The 20,433-nt window shown below is 35.5% G+C and overlaps 1 protein-coding gene across 6 annotated transcripts in view; it reads right to left on the reverse strand.

Annotated features, from left to right (window-relative positions):
- TUSC3 (tumor suppressor candidate 3) overlaps nt 1-20,433 on the reverse strand; it is a 270,582-nt gene that overhangs the window by 21,006 nt on the left and 229,143 nt on the right. For all 6 annotated transcript variants that reach the window (XM_042983058.1, XM_042983060.1, XM_042983061.1 and 3 more), the window contains one exon: nt 12,130-12,193. In XM_042983058.1, the coding sequence (XP_042838992.1) occupies nt 12,130-12,193 (64 nt within the window). The remainder of the gene's footprint in view (nt 1-12,129; nt 12,194-20,433) is intronic.

A 20,433-nucleotide genomic window follows, 5' to 3' on the forward strand; every position in this document is an offset into this window, starting at 1 on the left:
CCAGTACGATACTGTTTTTAATACTATAGCTTTGAAGTATTGTTTGAAATCTGTGTGATACCTCTGGTTTTGTTCTTTTACCTTGGGATTGCTTTAGATATTTTGGCTGTTGTGGTTCAGTACAAATTTTAGGAGTGTTTCTCCCATTTCTGTAAAAAAAAAAAAAAAAAAAAAGAGCCTTTATATTTTGATGAGGATTGCACTGAATCTGTAGATGATTTTGGGGAGTATGGATATTTTAATAGTATTATTCAGATCCATGAACAGAGAATGCATTTCCATTTGTTTGTGTTTTGATTTCTTTCAGCAAAGTCTTGGAGTTTTGTTGTACAGACGTTTCATTTCCTTGGTTAAATTTATTCCTAAGAATTTTTTTGTTTCTGATGTTATTATAAATTGGATTGTTTTCTTTTTCACATGTTTCATCATTAGTGTAAAAAATGCACCTGATTTCTGCATGTTGATTTTGTAACCTGTAACTTTACTGAAATTGTTAATTAGTTACAACGCATTTTTAGTTGAGAGTTTGGGATATTCTCTCAGTGTAAGTGTGTGTGTCTGTGTGTGTGTGCATGGGTATGTTCATATCGTCTACAAATAGCAACAATATTACTTCTTCCTTTCCAATTTAGATGCCCTCTATTTCTTTGTCTTCATTGCTCTAGCTTATTAAAGAACAGTAATGCTGGCAGGCATCCTTGTCTTCTTCCTGATCTTAGAGGAAAAGCTTTCAATTCCAACTTGGTTGTGATGTATAATCCTTTTTAAGTGTTCGTGAATTTGGTTTGCTCATAGTTTGAGAAATTTTGTATCTGTACTCATCAGAGATATTAGTGTATACTTTTCTTGTGGTGCTTTTATCTAGTTTTGTATCATCGTAATGCTGGCCTCAGAGAATGAGTTTGGAAGTGTTCCCTACTCAATTTTTTTTTTTTTTTTTTTTTTGGAGATTGAGAAGGATTGGTGTTAATTCTTTTATTTAAAAAAATTTTGGGGCGCCTGGGTGGCGCAGTCGGTTGAGCGTCCGACTTCAGCCAGGTCACGATCTCGCGGTCCGTGAGTTCGAGCCCCGCGTCAGGCTCTGGGCTGATGGCTCGGAGCCTGGAGCCTGTTTCCGATTCTGTGTCTCCCTCTCTCTCTGCCCCTCCCCTGTTCATGCTCTGTCTCTCTCTGTCCCAAAAATAAATAAAAAACGTTGAAAAAAAAAATTAAAAAAAAAAAAAAAAAAAAAATTTTATTTATGACACAGAGCACACAAGGGCAAAGAGACAGAGGATCCAAAACAGGCTCTGTGTTGACAGCAGCGAGCCCAGGGTAGGGCTCGAACTCACAAACTGTGAGTTCATGACCTGAGCTGAAGCTGGAAGCTTAACTGACTGAGTCACCCAGGCGCCCCAGTGTTAATGCTTACTTAAGTGTTAGGTACAATTCTCCATAGTGAAGCCATTTGGTCCTGGGGTTTTCTGCATTGGGAGGTTTTTGATTACAGATAGAATATTGTTACTCAATTTTGATCTGTTTAGATTTTTCCATTTCTTCTTGAAACACTGTTGGCAAGTCATGTTTCTAAGAATGTATTTATTTCTTCTAAGTTATGTAATTTGTTGGCATATAATTATTAATAGAAGTCTGTTATACTATGTATTTCTGAAGTATCAGTAGTAATGTCTTCACTTTCATTTCTGAGTCTTTTTTTCTTGGTTTAGCTATTTGTCAATTTTGTGTCTTTTTGAAGAAACAGCTCTTAGTTTCACTGATACATTTTATTGATTTTCTGGTCTTTATTTCATTTATTTCTACTCTATACTTATGTACTTCCTTTCTTATGTTAACTTTGGGCTTACTTTCTTGTTCTTTCTTTGGTTCCTTGAAGTGTAAATTTAAGTTGTTTACTTGAGATCACTGTCAATTCATAATTTATGCATTTAATGCTATAAACTTACCTCCCAGAACTGTTTTTGCTGTATCCCATTAGTTTGGTATGTTGTATTTCCACTGTCATGTGTTTAAAGATATTTTTAATTTCCCTTTTGATTTCTTTTTGACACACTGGTTGTTTAGAGGTGTGTTGTTTAGTTTCCACATATTTGTGTATTTCCTCTTGTAGATATGTAGTTTCATACCATTGTGGTCGGAAAAGACAGCTGCCTATGTGTTTGGGGCCTTATCAAATGATGTATCCTGAAGAATGTTCCACATGCACTTCATAAGAAAATGTGTTTTATGTTCTTGGATGGAGGGTACCTGGGTGACTCAGTCAGTTGGGTGTCTGATTCTTGATTTCAGCTCAGGCTGTGATCCTAGAGTCGTGGGATAGAGCCCTGCGTTGGGCTCTTTGCTGACCTTGGAGCCTGCTTGAGATTCTCTCTCTGCCAGCCCCCCCAACTCTGGCTCATGCTCTCTCTCTCCCCTGCTCATATGTGCTCACTTTCTCTCAAAACAAACAAACAAACAGACAAACTTTCAGGATACAAGGTCTGTTATGTACAAAAAAACAAATTCTACAGGAGTGCCTGGATGGCTCAGTTGGTTAAGTGTCCAACTCTTGATTTTGGCTCAGGTCATGATCTCACAGTTGTGAAATCAAGCCCCACATAGGGCTCTGTGGTGAGGGTGGAGCCTGCTTGGGATTTTCCTCCTCTCTTTCTGCCCCTCCTCCACTGGTGCATACAGCCTCTCTCTCAAGAGAATAGTAGGCTGTTGGATGGAATATCCTATATACGTCTGTTACATTCATTCTAAAGTGTGGTTCAATCCCAACATGTTGATTACCTATTTGGATGACCTATTCATTGCGACAGTGGGTTACTGAAACTCCCTATTACTACATTTTGTTCTTTTTCTTTCTTCAGATCTGTTAGTATTTACTGAATATATTTTGGTACTCTGATGTTGGGTAACATTCATAACATTCGTTATGTCTTCTTGATGTATCGACCCTTTTATCGTTATATAATGACCTACTTTGTCTCTTGTTAATATTTTTGACTTGAAGTCTATTTTGCCCAATCTAAGTATGGCTAATCCCACTTTCTTTTGGTTTATACTTGCTTAGAGTATCCTTCTCTGTCTCTTGATATTGAGCCCTTGTGTGTGTTTAGAGTTGAAATGAGCCTCCTACAGGCAGCGTATATTTGGGTCTTGCTTTTTAAAAAAAAATCATTCAGCTAGTCTGTGTCTTTTTATTGGTTATTTCAATCCATTTACATTTAATATGGTAAGTGATATATAAGGACTTACTACTGCCATCTTATCTTTTGTCTTCTGGTTGTTCTGTCTCCATTGTTTGTATCTTTGTGAATTTGTGGTTTTCCATGGTGATTTATTCAGTCTCCCTCATACCTCCACCCCCTTTATTTTGTCTCCTGTCTTTAGATTTTTTTACTTGTGGTTACCATGAGGCTTAGATATCTCAAATAAATTGCTATCGGCAGGGGAAAAAAAGACTATATTCATTGACCTATAAAAGTTCTGTTTTACTCCTCACCTTTTATATTTCTAATGTCACAAAATGTTTACACTGTGAATTCATTAACAAGTTACAGTAGCTATAATTATTTAGTGCTCTTTCCTTTAACCTTCATATTATAATTAAGGGGTTAATATACTAATATAGAATTACAGTTTTTAAATTCTACCACCTTTATCAGAGTTTTATAGACTTTCATTTTTTATGCATGTGTCCAAACAGCACTTTTTCATTGCAGCTTGAAAAACAACTTTCAGCATTATTTGTAAGATAGGTCTGGTGGTGTTGAACTCCTTCAACTTTTGTTTGGGAAAGCCTTTATTTATTGTTCATATCTACAGGGTTACTGTGCCAGATTAAGTATTTTTAGCGGGCAATTTTTACCTTTCAATTTTTGAATATGTCATTCTACTCTCTCCTGGTCTGTAGAGTTTCTGCTGAGAAATCCATTGATATCCTAATAGGAAGTTCCTTTCTAGGTTACTTTCCTTTTTTTCCCTGATTTTGAACAGTTTCTTGGAAAAGATCTTTTTACACTGAGATAGTAAGATGTTCCCTTAACTTACTAGACTTACGTCTAGTTTCTTTCCCAAGTTTAGGAAGTTCTGTGCTATTACCACTTTAAAATAAACTCTGCTCCCTCCCCACTCTCTTCTCCTGATATACCAACCATTCTGATATTTGCTTGTCTGACAGAATAACAACTCTTGTAGGATTTCTTAACTTCTTAAAAATATTTGTTCTCTCACCTTCCAACTGAGTCATTTCTAAATTCCTATCCCCCAATTTGCTTATTCTTTCTTCTGTCTGATGTATCCTAATCTTTATGCTTTCTACATACTCATCTTTTTAAGTTCTTGAGCTCCAGAATTTGTTTCATTCTATTTTTATAATTTAAATCTCTTTGGTTTAAAAACAAAAAAAATACGTCTCCTGTTCATTAATTTTATTCCAGAGTCCATTGAATTGCCTTTCTAAGTTTTCTTGTAGCTAATTAAATGTCTTCATTTCTCATGAGGAAATTTTGAATTCTTTAATCAGTTAGACTACAATATTACATGCCTTGCAGTTCCACTGCTGGAGAATTATCCTTTGTGTGACACCACATTACTGTGATTTTCCAGTGGCTAATGAAGTGTGCCTATGCTCTCCCATTTGAAGTGGCACACACCCTTGTTTACTTTGTTATAAAGTTCAACAGGCTGGCAATGAGAAACTTTTTTCTTGTGTCCCAGAAGGTGGTGGTATAGCACAAGGTTTTGGGTTTTCTTATTGGAGCCCTTGGGAGCAGGCCTATTAAAAAAAACTGGGGTTCAAAAAAAAGCTGGTGGCAAAGTGGGGGTAGGGGTGGTCTTAGCACCTGGGGCTTTGGGAGTGGCCTTGTGCCAGTAAGAGGATCCTCTAGTGGGGAAATCCCAGAGGTCCATGGGCAGACCTTGTGCTGAAATCCTGGAGCCTATAGCAAAAAACACTTTCCTTCAGGGCCCTCTGATGTTCTTGTCTCCCTCTCTCCCTTTCTTCTTCCTCCCCCGAGTCATGGGGGGGGTCCCGTCTCAGAGAGGTGGGTATTGCTGGAGAAATGGGTTCCTCCAACTGCTATCAGGCCATCTGTCCCTCCCCACTTTCCTTTCCCACCTCCTCTGCCCAGAGAGGTAGCTGCTGCATGCTCTGCCCCCCCACCCCCTGCAAAGCCCAGCAGGTGGCAGTGTTGCCCTCAGGAAGGGCACCATGGTGTGTTTTCCTTTTTTCTCTGCTCCCAAACTCGTTCGTCTCTGCTCTGTTTTGATGGCTTGCCAGTTTCTCCCATCAAGCTGGTTGGACCCAAAATACTCAATCTCTGGTCAGTGTACCAGTTTTGCACTCTCCAGATTATCTTTTCCGATGGCTACAAATGGGTCTGGGGCAGGCTCACAGACTCCTTTGGATCTGTGAGGGTCGTCCTGGCATACTGAACAGAGGTACTTTTGTTTGGTTATAGACCTCCAATTAGTTGTAAATCAAAAACACAAAAGGAACAACTCAGAGTGCCATGATGCTGATGTCAAGTTGCTTTGTTAGGCAGAGGGTTGTCATTTTAATGTGGCAAAATTTTTCATCTTTCCCTGTGAATTTTGGTTGTTGTTTCTTCCTCATGAAATTCCTGCCCTTAAGTTCTTAAAAATGTTCTCTTTCTTGATAGCTTTAAGTCAGTAATGTCACTCTTCTGTTCAGAACAATTTAATAGCTTTCCATGTCACTCTGAATAAAATAACCAGTAGGTTTCAAAATGGCCTCTAGGCCATACATGATTTGTACCCCGATCCGCTGCTTGTACTTGTCTGCCTTTGTTTGCTCTTATTCTTGTCCCACTCGCTATTTTTCCAACAAGACTGGAAACTCTCTGCCTTTGCATCTTTGTACTTCCTATTCCCCTGCTTAATGCTCTTCTCCCAATTAGGCCCATTAAGTCACATCGCTTTGAGTTTCTGCTCAAATGACAAATTATTAGAAAAGCCTCCTCCAACCTCTCTGCTTGCTTTTTTCTGCTTTTCTTCTGTAACACTGTTTTTGAAAGAAATTTTGCATTCATTTTTTTTAATAACTGTTTTTCTCCTGCCACTACAATGTTAGCCCCCAAAAGGCAGTAAATTTTTGTTCATTATCTCTCTCACCCATTGCCAAATAACTCTAAGACACAGATACCCTCTTCAGTTTACCAATGAGGAAAACGATGCTGAGCAAGGTCTGGATAACTTATGCAAAGCCAAAAAACTAGTAAGTGACAGCACGAGTCAAAAAAGCAAAAAAGAAACTGGGTAGGATGAGATCACAGGGTTAGATGAAAACAACAAGAGAAAAGGAACAAAACAGCTAGAAATGCAGGGAAAGATAATAAAGTCAGTAGCAACTCTCTTGAGGTAATAAGGTTGTGGGTTTTTTTCTTTTTTAATTAACACATCCTATAGAGCAGTTTACAAAGGTTTTCTGAAAAGGCCCAGAAAGTACAGTTGACCCTTGAAAAACATAGGTTTGCATTGTTAGGGTCCACTTATATAATTTTTTTTGTTACTACAGTACAGTACTGTAAATGTACTTTCTCTTTATGATTTTCTTAATATTTTCTTTACTCTGGCTTACTTTATTTGTAAGATTAGAGTATGTAATATAACAAAATATGTGTTGATTATGTTATCAGTAAGGCTTCTACTCAACAGAAAGCTATTAATAGTTAAACTTTTGAGGAGTAAAAAGTATTGTGTGGATTTTCAACTGTGTGGGGGGTCGGCACCCCTCACACTCATGTTGTTCAAGGTTCAACTGTAGATACTTCGGTCTGTGCAAGCTGTATCACGTTATGGCTGCTACTCAACTCTGCTGCTGTAGTGCAAAGTAATCATAGACAATACATAAATGAATAGGTGTGTCTGTGTTCCAATAAAACTTTATTTACAAAAATAGTAAATAGACTGGATTTGACCCTCATTGGTCCTAGTTTGTCAACTGTTGCTACCAAAAATACTGTAAACTGTAATATCTGAGAGGAAGTTAGTTTTAGTCATACTTGAAAATAAATGCAATAACTTAGTATATACTTGCATATAACCCCAAAGTAGGATTTTAAAGCAAAGGAGGGACTAAATATATGGTTGTCTTTAACTGTGAGGTAAAATATTCTGTTACAAAGCAGCAGGGTCAGAACGTTTCCTGCAAACTTAAGTTTTCTAGGCTTTACCAAAAAATAAGCTGCGAACCTACTTTATGTTTGATAGTTGTAATGAAGTATGACTTCAACTGAAATGGCTTTACACTAGCCAACTTCCCCTCTCTTTTTTTAACCATACCTTTTTAAGTTGAGGCCTCTGAGTGTTGAGAATTATTTAACTTCCATTCTAATGTATCAATTTAAAAAACAGTTTGGGTAAAAAAAGAACCTACATAATACTTACCCTTTGGAAAAAAGTCACACTTGTAACGTAATTTTTAGGTAAAGTATTAATTTTTAGAAAGAGGAAAAGGTTTGACGATTATCAGTGAGACGTGATGTGTAGGGCTTCCTTCCTTGAGTAGAAGGCTGAATGACAAATGAAAGCCCCTTCAAATCTGATAGCTTCTATGGCTCTCTAACTCTGAAATAACAGCTGATTTTCTGCCATTAAACTGTGGGTGTAGCCATTTTGGCTGTGTCTTATTGAAGAGTCCCAATGTTACAGTAAGAGATGGAACTATATAGTGGATAAACCATGTTTCTGAAACTTTTTCTAATGTTCTGAGATTGCTAATGTCTATGCCTGCACACACAAACACACACACACACACATCTAGTCTACCTCATGTATTACTTTGCACATTTGTATTGAGTAATGTCACAGCAATACATACTTAAACTACTGTGCACACTTGAGTTTCTCTGCTGGATCTGTCAATCACCTTCTTACTGCTTAAGAAATCAAAATATTGACATAATCCCACATAAAACAGAAGCTGTTTGTATAAATTATGTACAGCACCCAGAGGCACTGAGTTATGCTACTGAATGAGTAACAAATACATCTGCACTATCTTATAATCCATTCTCAGTTATACATGATGTTAAGTTTACTGTTGCTCCTTGGAAGAGAATGAGGATTGTCAGTTTAAAGATAAATGAGAACAGATGTTGAAAAAAATGTTAGCAAGTTATAGAAGACTCACAGAGATCTAAATCTGAAATTATCTTCAATTTGCATCCATCAATTTTTTTATGTAGTATGTTTTTCCTTGGACATGACATTCTAAAACACTTGCTATCTATCACAGATCAAAAACAAATACAAAGTCAAATAATATTCATAATAAATAGAAAACAAATGTATTTCTCATCGGAAAAGCAAATGTGATCTTCTTTAGAATATATGTATTTTCATTTTAAAATTGTTCTGTGCCCTTTGCCTTTGATATTAGCCCTTTTCTTCCAACTGATATTTATTTCATGTCATCATCTTAACACTGTAGAACTTGAAGGATGTGGAGAGCTAAGGGACAGATCAGAGTTGAAATAAAGTAAAAGCCAACTCTAGAAGTCAGGCTTTCTGTAGCCAAAAGCACACATAGACCACAGCCTGGTGGAGTCAGGCAAGATTCCAATTTCTTAGCAAGGGCTGGAAAGATTTTCATTATCCATCCCAAGTAACCTTTCATCGATCTTGTCTTCAGCATTTGTGAATATTCTCTCACATTTTATGTTTTTGTGCCTGCTGGACCTTCCACTGGAATAGTCTCTCTCATTCTCGGTCTGGCAAACTCCTTTTTCTACTGTATCAAAACCAACTGAAAAGTCAGTTCAAGTTCTCTAGGCATTGAGTGGCTCCTTCTGCTTTTGCTGCTTCCAAGAAATGATTACAACATTTGTCACACTGGATTACAATTAATTTTCTATCAGTCTACCTTCTTGTAAGCAGTGAATATCTTACATTTGCATTAGGTGTTGAAATATAACCGAATAAAAAAATAAATAAAAACGAATTTTTACTGGGAAAAATGTAAGGATTATATAAATTATTCCTAGTTCCCATATTCTGTATTAAAATGCCAAGGCACCTGGGTGGCTCAGTCGGTTAAGTATCCAACTTCGGCTCAGGTCATGATCTCATAGTCTGTGGGTTCGAGCCCCACCTTGGGTTCTGTGCTCACAGCTCAGAGCCTGGAGCCTGCTTTGGATTCTGTGTCTCCCTCTTTCTCTTCCCCCGCCCCACTCGTATTCTGTCTCTCTCAATCAAAATTAAAATTAAAAACATTAAAAAAATTTTTTTTTAATTAAAAAAAATGTCAAATATTTCTTACTCCTTTTTTATATAGTTCTCTCTTATGAACTTAGAACTGTTGTTCTTCCCTCACCCCCAAACAAGGTACTGAAAAAATAAAACACTACTAATAGGGAGAAAAATCTTATTCTTAGTAAATATGAATCTATAACCTATGAAGTCAAATGACTCCATCTGTTCTTAGGGTTTTTTCAACAAATTTTGCATATAGCAATTGCAGCTAGTAATCTGGCTTACTAAATGAGAAGGAGAAAAACCAAAAAACAGGCATATTCTCTCCAGATAAACAAAAAGTGGCCATCTGGAATTTACATTTTTTTCATATAAAGGAAAAAAATACATGATAAGTTGGAAAAAATATCAGTAGACTTTGCCAAGTGAAAATAAAATCAGACATTATTACTTTGGCTACTTCTTAACTTTCACCAATAATTTTAATGAGCCCACCATTTTAAAACAACTTTTCTCTTTCACAGGTATCTGTAAAGCAAACAAAAAATCAGGGGAAATAAAACAAGTAATTTTTGGTAGCATAAAGAGAGTAAGTACTCTTAACTCTTTTATGTATTGCTGTTAAAAATCTCTATGGAAGACTTCATACTGCTTGTGAAAGTTCTTTGCATGCTTGATGTCAATGAGCCATGAAATGAAACCTGGGAGATTCCTGCCACACAGTGATGGTCTCAACACAGCTCTTTGCTACGTACTCCTGATGTTTAATAGACTAGCTGCTTTGAAGGAAGTAACACTACTAAAATGCTACATCAAGGATGGAAACAGGTTAGGAAAAAAAGCCTACAATAAATAAAAGCTAAAATGTTACCTGCAAAAAACAATTTGTTTCCTATCAATGTGCTTTAACACAAATCTATTTTGCTTCATAAATACATGTATATAATAGAGAAGTAAAGAGTAAAGATGGCCTTCCCTTATTTTCCAACAAACAGATTTGGAAATACTTCATTTTCTCACCCAAGGCCCCTCTGATGTGCGGAAAGTATGAATCTCTTCCCACAATAAAGTCAGAAAAGAGAAGCTGGCACTTAATGATCCAGATCACGGAACTTGAGAATGTGACTTCAAATCTAGCTATTTCGGATTCTAGTCTATGAGACAAACTACAGCAAAAAACATGTTCGTAATAGTAGCTTCTTAAAAAGCACACAGCTAAATAAATGCAAGCAAGAAACGGGCTCTAGATCTGCACAGTTCCACATATCCACACAAGCATGTGGAAAGGGGGAAAGGTAAAAATGTAGAACTGGTGGGAAAATACACACAATAGCCTTTAGGGAGGACCGGATGCTTTTTGTGTGCTCTCTCCTTCACACAGAAGTGCCATGTGGTTACTTCAATAATCCTGATTCTATAAATGAGGATTTTGAGAGCTTCTTGAGAATCGGATGTGCCATAAGCACTTCCTACCCCTTTCCTTCACTTTAATCAATATAAGACTCAGTATATACCGATACCTGATACACTGTCCAGAACATATTATGCAAATAGATTGCTTAAATAAACTGAAGGTAGTAAATCTATATTTGCTGGTGAATTAAAAAGTGTACTGGTATAATAAGGTAGCAACATACACAAACATTAATGATATTAGTCATTTCCTTCCAGATTAAAAACAAAAACTTCAAGATGGCATGACTGATGTTTACTTATGAAATCCTACGCCACAGACCATAATAACATATATAAAACTTAACCAACAGATCATTAAAAAGAAAAGTGATTTCTAATCCTAGTTTTCCTCTAATCTAAAGCAAGCCAAGTAAACTTTATGAGTATTAGTTTTCCTACTTTTAAAATGAGGTTTGGGCCTAGATAAGTTCAAAGGTTCCTTAGAAGCTTAAATAGCTCTGATTATATAAAATACTGAAAATTTGGTCTAGACTACTGCAGTTGAGTATGAATCTTAGTAACCAGGAAAGTAATCAAATGTATAAACAATACTACAGTCACCCTTTAAATCCTGATAATGACTCACTATTTTCAACATTATAAATTTAAGGGGCGCGTGGGTGCTTAAGTCAGTTAAGGGTCTGACTCTGGACTTTGGTTCAGGTCATGGTCTCGCGGTTCATGTGATCGAGCCCCTTATCCGGCTCTGCACTGACAGTGTGGAGCCTGCTTGGGATTCTCCCTTGCTGCCACTCCCTAGCTCATGCTCTTTCTCTCTCTCTAAATAAATAAACTTAAAAAAAAAAAAACCATAAAATTAAGCTTCAAATATTTCACAAGACACACAAACATCAGTGTTCCCCAAGAAATAGTTGTTTACCTAAAGAGTGACTTTATTCCATTCTAAGAGTATTCAGAGTTTGTTTCTATTTGGACACTTTTACCTTATCTCTTTCCTATTCTATCTTCCTACCCTTTACCCCAAACCATAAATTGCACTCTCTTATTTGATTCATAACATTTAGTCTGGTATGTTCCAAAAAAGACATTCAACCATCTTAAGTCTCCCTCCTCTGACTTACCATAATGTTTAAGGGAACCAGTACTAAGATGTTTTCAAAGTCTGCTTTTTATATTATAGGATACTTTTTTTCCCCCTTAGGATCCTGTAAGGTAAAACCACACAAAACTCCACAAGACTTTAACCAGAGATAACCAATGCAGAGCAAAAGCTATACTCTGTAATTTCAATAGTTAGTAAAAAAAGACAATTATATATCTGTTAATGACTGAGAATAAAAACAAAATTATGTAATTGGAAATAATTAACCTAGGAACTGGAAAGTAACAAAGTTTAAAATTTAATGTCTTTTAAAAATCTTGATTAATGTCAGGGGAAAAAAAAAAAAGTCACTTTGATAGCATGCAACTTTGGTTTTGCCCTTTTCAATCCATCAGTATTTTAAAGGATACTTAGTACCAGAATAATGTGTGACTCTGCCACGAACTGAGCCTGGCTGCTTCCATGAATGTAGCTCTATAAAAGAAGACAAAGAAGCAAAAATTACAACCTAGAGACAAGCAGTTCTTTTGTACATTTTTTTTTTTTTGTATTTTGTAGTTTTATACCAGGAAGGGAAATAATGAAAAAATCGAATTAATCTTCTCTATATAATTATTTTAAATAAAATAGTTATCACCCAACATATTCATTTGTTTACAGTTATTACTGTTATTTGTAGAAAGCAACTTAATTATCAAAAGTAAATTTAATAGAACTTGTTAAAAGGTTTACCACAAACACATGATTACAATGTAATGGTTATTCCAGAGTTACTGTTAAGCTGTAAGATACAAACCAAAGCAATTAAGTTTATCTTTAAGCAAAAAAAATGACTTATCAAACATTAAATCACTCTTTTCCACATTATCAGAGTTTTAAAATAAGAAAATAGCTTTATATTAGCATTCAGTCCATTAGAGCATTCAAACTGGCTTTTTTCCAAAATGAAATTATTAAAATTTTTGCCGCACTGAGAAATGTACAGTTTTCTATACCTAGTAAGAATGATTATCAGTTGATATCAGTCAATTACAGAAAATATGACACAAATCTCCATCTAGGATATTTTACTGCTGAAAACACTGACTTCCATTATTTTTGCTGTTAATCTCATGAACATTAACTGCACTTGCTTTAAATATAAATCCTTTTCTAGGTTTTCTGATTATCAAAAAATAATTGAAGAAAAAAATAACACGTGTAATCTAACTTAATGTCCTCCATTTCACAACACATTTGAAGCAGAACTATCATTTCAGAGGACCACTTGGGCCCTCTCAAAATCTTTTGTTTTTATTTTCGATAAATACAGTTGAAAGCATATATGAGTATGCTCTCATAAAGAGAAACAGAAAATTATTCCTCCTTGGACTTCAGATGAGTCATGTCACCAAATTTCTCAGAAATTGAATAATCCTTCATCTGTAAAATCAGGAACTGAATTAGATGATTTGTGATCTTTTTGAAGTGTATACAGTCTTCTGTGTTTTGTCATAAATTGTGCCCTGGTATTTTCATTAGAGGCTGTTCTTTGTACTCTGATCTAAACTGTCTTTGTTCCCGTGTCTAATCTCAGTAATTCATAGGACAGCTGTCTTATCTGAAGGTATGTTTAGGTGTGTTCTTTAAGCTCAGCATCAAGCAAACTGACTAAAAGAGAACCATTTCTGTTTCATTCACAAATCCTATTACATAAATGTTCTCTGCTGACTCTATTCTTTAAATGTACTTATATGGAGATAAGCATAGCTGTGAAAATCATTAACTTAGCTGCCAGCTAATTATTAAAGGGTTTTAACATTACTAGTGAGTGACAATAGTGAAATTATGAAAAAAAAAAAAAAACAAAAACCAGGTAGCAAAACAAACACCATAAGCTATGTTTGGCATCAGTTAAAGTCTGATTAGAAACTGAGACCCTCAAAACTGAGAAACAGAGACTTTATTATTCTAATTGTAACTTCGAGGATAATAAATACAACCCCACCGAGTACTAATAACAATAGCTACCATCTATCAAACACTTACTTTGTATAAGACACTTAAAACTTTTAAATACAACAGCTTATTTAACTCTAATAATCCTACAAAAGAGGTATTTTTAGTACAGCCATTTTACAGACAAGGTAACTAAGGCTTAAGAGAAGTGAGAAATGTGCCCAAGTTTTCACATCTACTAGATGTAAACTCTGGGATTTGATGTTAGGTCTCTTTGATTTCAGATCTGGCGCATGTATTCTTGTTGGACATTTGTTAGACATGTTTTGTATGTTATCACATTGTATCTTATTAGCAGTCATATAAAATGATTAGTATCCTGTCATCTTCCAAAGGAGAAAACTGAGATTTACAGAAATTAATTTGCTTAAGATCGTACAACTATTAATTGGTGGAATATGGACCTAAACCTGGGTCTAATGACCTCCAAGGTCCATGTCTTTTCTGGTATACAATAACTGATTAAAAGAAAATCAAGGGAAACATTTTATAAAAGCTTTATCTGGCAGTCACATAATTAACTCTTGACCGTTACAATAAATAAAATGAACATTTATATAACCGACTGAAATATCTGAATATAACAATAAAGAATAATATGCTCAAATTTATAGAACAACCTCCAAGTAGTTTGCCTATGTAAGAATAACAAATTTAGAGAAGCAAGAACGTAAGATATTTTCTGGATGAGTGGTTTCAAAATATTTGTGTTAAAGAAAGAATCTTCTCTGGTGAATGTCATCAATACCCTTCCACATTTCAAATCCTATGGTCATAACTCAGACTTACTTGACTTTATCTGAAGAATCTGCTACATGTGATCGCTTTTGTTTTTGTTTTTTTTTTTTTGTAAAATTTTCTTGACCTCTAGGATGCCACTGTTTTTAAAAATTGAAGTATAACTGAGACATATGTTATATTAGTCACTGGTGCACAACACCAATTTGACAATTCTGCACATTACTCAAAGTTCACCAAAGTGTAGTCATCATCTGTCACCATACAACATTATTACAATATTGTTGACTCTACTGCTCATGCTGTACTTTTCATTTCCATGACTTATTTATTTTATAACTGAGAATTTGTAACCCTTAATTCTCTTACCTATTTCATCCACCTCCCTCCCCACCTCAATCTGTTTGTTCTCTGGATTTAGGAATCTGTTTTCGTTTCTGATTCCACATAGGTGAAATCTTGAGGTATAGGTCTTCCCTGACATATTACAATTAGCGTAATACTTTATAGGTCCATCCATGTAGTTGCACATGGCAAAATCTCACGATTTTTTATGGTTGAGTACTAATCAACTATTGTGTATATGGGCATGTCTCTGTGTGTATACATACGTACGCCACGTCTACTTTGTTTTCTTTTTTCCATCAAAAGAAATACATTTTTATTCCAACTGTTTTTATTGTGGTAAAAAACATACAACATAAAATTTGCCATCTTAACCTTTTTTTCCCTTCATCATGATGTGTATTCTTAATCACCTTTAGCAATATCACACATCTTCCCATCCATCTCCCATGTGATAACCATTGGTTTGTTCTCTGTATTTAAGAGTCTTTTGGCTTGTCTCTTTTTTCCTTTGTTTGCTTGTTTTGAGTGAAATCATAGGGTACTTGTATTTTTCTGGCAGGCTTGTTTGCCCAGCGTCATACTCTCTAGATCCATCCATGTTGTTGCAAATGGCAAGATTTCATTCATTTTATAGCTGAGTAATATTCCACTGTGTATCTATACCATCTCTTCTTTATAATTTCATCTTTTGATGGGCACTTGGGCTGCTTCCATAATGTGGCTATTGTAAATAATGATGCAATAAACCCAGGGGTGCAAACATCTTTTCAAATTAGTGTTTTTGTATTTTTTTAAGTTGATTTATTTTGAGAGAGAGTACGTGAGCAAGGGAAGGGCAGAGAAAGAGAGAGGGAGAGAGAGAATCCCAAACAGGCTATGTGCTCTCAGAGCAGAGCCTGACATGGGGCTCTATCTCCCAACTGTGAGATCATAACCTGAGCTGAAATCAAGAGTCAGACACTTAACTAAGTCACCCAGGTGCCCCTTAGTGTTTTTGTATTGTTTGGGTAAATACTCAGTAGAGGAATTACTGTATCATATGGTAATTCTATTTTTGTATTTTTTGAGAAACATCCATATTGTTTTTCCACAGTGGCTGCACCACTTTGCATTCCCACCAACAGTGTAAGAGGGATTCTTTTTCTCCACATTCTAGCCCACACTTGTTTCCAGTGTTGTTGATTTTAGCCATTCTGACAGGTACAGGTGATATGTCATTGTACTTTTGGTTTGCATTTCAAATAGTGATGAGTGATATTGAGCACCTTTTCATGTGTCTGGCCATCTGGATGTCTTCCTTAGAAAAATGTCCGTTCATGTCTTCTGCCCATTTTTTAACCGGATTGTCTGTTTATTGGGTGTTGAGTTGTGTAAGTTCTTTTATATACTTTGGATACACACCCTTTAATGAATATATCATATGCAAATATCTTCTCCCATTCTGTAGGCTGTGCTTTAGTTTTGTTGTTTCCTTTCCTTACAGAAGTTTTTCATTTTGATTAAGTCCCAATAGTTTATTTTTGCTTTTGTTTCCCTCGCCCCAGGAGACATATCTAGAAGAATGATGCTATGGCTGAAGTCAGAGAAATTACTGCCCCTGCTTTCCTCTAGGATTTTTACAGTATCAGATCTCACATTTAGGTCCTTAATCCACTTTTTTTTTTTTTGGTCTACAGTACAAAAGTGGTCCACTTTCATTCTTTTGCATGTATCTGTCCAATTTTCCCAACATCATTTGTCAAAGAGACTGTCTTTTTCCCATTAGAGATTCTTGCCTCCTTTGTCATAGATTATTTGACCATGAAATTGTGGGTTTATTTCTGGGTTCTCTATTGTGTTCCAGTGATCAACATATCTATTTTTGTGCCAGTACCATACTGTTTTCAATGCTACAGGTTTATAGTATATTTTGGAATGTGGGCTTGTGATCCAGCTTTGCTCTTTATCAACTTTGCTTTCGACTTCTGTTAGCATCATTTTTTTATTTCTGTGAAAAGTACTGTTGGTATTTTGATAAGGATTGCATTAAATGTGTACATTGCTTTCGGTAGTACAGTGTAATTATATTGATTCTTCCAATCCATGGACATGGTATATTTTTCCATTTGTTTGTGTCATCTTCGTCTTTTGCCTCCTTAGTTAAGTTTATTCCCAGGTATTTTATTCTTTTTTGGTGCAACTGTAAATGGGATTGCTTCCTAATGTCTCTTCCTACTAGTTACTAGTGTACAGAAAATCAGCAGAGTTCTGCATACTGATTTTGTATCTTGCAACTGTACTGATTTCACTTATCAGTTCCAGTAGTTTTGTTTTTGTTTTTTGGGTTTTTTTTTTTTTTGGCAAAGTCTTTATGATATTTTATACATACTATCATGTTATTTGCAAATAGTGACAGTTCTCTTTTTCCTTACCAACTTGATTGCCTTTTATTTTTCTTGTCTGACTACTGTGGCTAGGATTCCCACTACTACGTTGAATAAAAGTGCTGACATTGTACATCTCTCTCTTGTTCCTGTATTTAGAGGAAAAGCTTTCAGTTTTTCACCAAGTATGATGTCAGCTGTGGTTTTTCCATATATGGCACTCACTGACGTATGTTCCCTCTAAACCCACTTGGTTGAGAGTTTTTATCATGAACAGATGTTTACTTTGTCAAACGCTTTCTTCCATCAATTGAGATAATTATGTACTTCTCATTCTTCCTATTGGAAATCTGGTGTTTCACACTGATTGATTTTTGAACACTGAGCTGCACCTTGCATCCTGGGATAAATCCCACTTGATTGTGGTAAATGATCCTTTTAATGTATGGTTGAATTTAGTTGGCTAATATTTTGTTGAAAATTTTTGCATCTAGGATGCCACTTTTGATTTTTCTAGTTCACTGGCTCCACTTCCTCATGCTCCTTGGCTCTTCCATCTCATTATTTGAACTAAACTTCTGAGGAGAATCTCAGAGTTCCATAGATTGTGGTCTGTTCTCTATACTCAACCTTCCCTGGTGTTCTTATTCAACCCATTGCCTTAATAATTACCATTTCTATACTGATGATGTCCACATTTATATCTCCGGCTCAGTATGTCAGACTTTTACATTGCTCTTGTACATAGCCATCTTCACTTGGTAGTCTGATAGTTTTCACTAATATATTCCACTTGGAAGCCTAAAACTTAAAATGGTCCAAACAAAAATTAATGTGCTTCCCTATCTATCCCAGAATCAGCAACATGATTTTCCCAGTTGTTTCGGCCAAAACTTGGAATCATCTTAGTTCATTCTTTTCTCCTCCCTCTCTTCCTCTATCTTTAATCATTCAGAAAATACCATTGACTTTACTTTCAAAATCCATTCCAAATTCAACCACTTGTAACTACTTCCAGGAAGCATTGGCAAAAGTGCCCAAAGATTAAGTCCAGGACGTATTGTCTGGTCTAAGCAGTCATCGTCTCTCATCTAGATTATTGCAACAGTTTCTTTCTTCTCCCTGCCTCTACCCTATAATCTATTTGCCAGCCAGATTAATCCTGCGAAAACTAACAAGAATCTATATCATTATCCTATTCAGAACCGTTCAATTCTTTCTTAAATGTGTGAGAAAAATATATCATGTAATCTATTTTCCACTTCTAATCACAATTCCAAAGAATCTACATACTTCTACCTAATTAAAAAATAAAGCTAGATTTAGAAACTCTACTGTTGGTCCTTAGAGACTTACTTCACTATATCAGACCTATAATACTTGCAGGCTTACTTCTTGTATACATGAGCCAGGACAGAGTAAAGGCTCAGGGATAGTCCTGAATCTGCTACTTGCTAGCTATGTTATCCTGAAAAAATTACTGAACTTCACATCTTTAATAGGAATAGGAAGACATTTCCCAAAATATAGGCCTAAAAATTAAATAAGATAATGTCAAGGTAAGTAACCTGCATAGCATCTGGCTTTCTTTACAGTACATAATCAAATATAATCAAGGACAAATCATTTTAAGGTCTTTATTCCAAAGTAATTGAATCTTTTAAACATTAGACAAACATGCCTCAATACCATTCAGAAATCATTTTATTTTTATAGGAAAATTCAGTATGTTGAACTGATAATTTAAAAAGATGATATTCAGGAACCTGTACTAACATATGACTTTTATCCATCTCTTTAGTCATTAAAATCACTTCAAACCCAGATACTACAAAAGACTTCAGGATTCAATAAAGGAGAATTCATTTGATAAATGCTTACTGAGCAATTATTACGTACCAGGTATCAACGCAGGCAATGAAGACCCAGCATAATAAAACAGAAAACCAAAAGCCCAAAAAACTATATTTTCATGACTTACACATTTAATTGTGAGAACACAATTTGTCTACCAAAGTAAAACAGAGATTATTAGCACACACTAAAAGCCATAAAAGCAAACACAAAAATAAAAGCACAAATCAACATTCCAAAGGTCTTATGCATTGACCTTAGAAATAGTTATCTTTCATGGGGTGCCTGGGTGACTCAGTTGGTTGAGCCTCAGACCCTTGACTTAGCTCAAGTAGTGATCTCATGGGTGTGGGAATGAGCAACACCCCCTTCCCCACACTGGGCAAGGAGCCTGTTTGGGATTCTCTTTCCCTCACCCACTCCTTCTCCTCCTTCCTCCCTCCAAGAAAATAGTTATGTTTCATTTATGATGCCACCCAAAGTAATGACTTAATCCAATTAAAAATGAGCTAAGGTGCACGATTTTTAAACTGGTCTTAAAATATCGTATTTAATGCACACACTTTCAAGATCCTCTCAAAGAAGAAACATCAAGTAATGTTTCTTTGCAGCTTTAGCATGGTATTAATTTACATCACTTCCTTTTCTGATTTTTTACTAATTCTGATAAGGGAAATATTAGTAACTAATGGTAATTTCATCCTGAATATATATTAAACATATTTATAAGCACAATGCATTTACAGAATGCTACTCAAGAAGAAAATCAGCATGGTCTCAGATACTGGATACATATCTACAGAGATCTACTCTAGTCTGTAGAGTTTTTCTACAGAGATCAAATGTTTTAGCAAACCATGAATATAAATATTCTTCACTTGTTCAGTCCATTGAACACTTTATATAAACCAAAATTAAAGACTGGTTCACAAAAATTACTGTATCAGAAAGTTCATTACCTTGATATCACTTACTTAAAGGCCACTTTATTCAGAAGAAAAATTAGATGATTTGAATTTTGCATAGCATAATATAAATAAATAATATATATGAATAGGACTCATCTTAATTTCAAGCAACATACTTGAAAATAAAAATTAAGGGGCGCCTGAGTGGCTCAGTAGGTTAAGCGACTGACTTTGGCTCAGGTCATGATCTCATGGTTGGTGAGTTCGAGCCCTGCATCGGGCTCTGTGCTGACAGCTCCGAGCCTGGAGCCTGCTTCAGATTCTGTGTCTCCCCCTCTCTCTACCCCTCCCCTGCTCACGCTCTGTGTCTGTCTATAATAAAAACGTTAAAAAAAATTAAAAAAAAAGAAAAATTAGTATGTTTTAATACGATGGTTCTAATACCTCTTATCTAACCGTTTCAGAAAAGAAAATGGAAATTAAGCTAAATATAGTATAGGTCAGT

Source organism: Panthera tigris, chromosome B1 (genome assembly GCF_018350195.1).
Source record: "Panthera tigris isolate Pti1 chromosome B1, P.tigris_Pti1_mat1.1, whole genome shotgun sequence".
NCBI classification, from domain to species: Eukaryota; Metazoa; Chordata; class Mammalia; order Carnivora; family Felidae; genus Panthera; species Panthera tigris.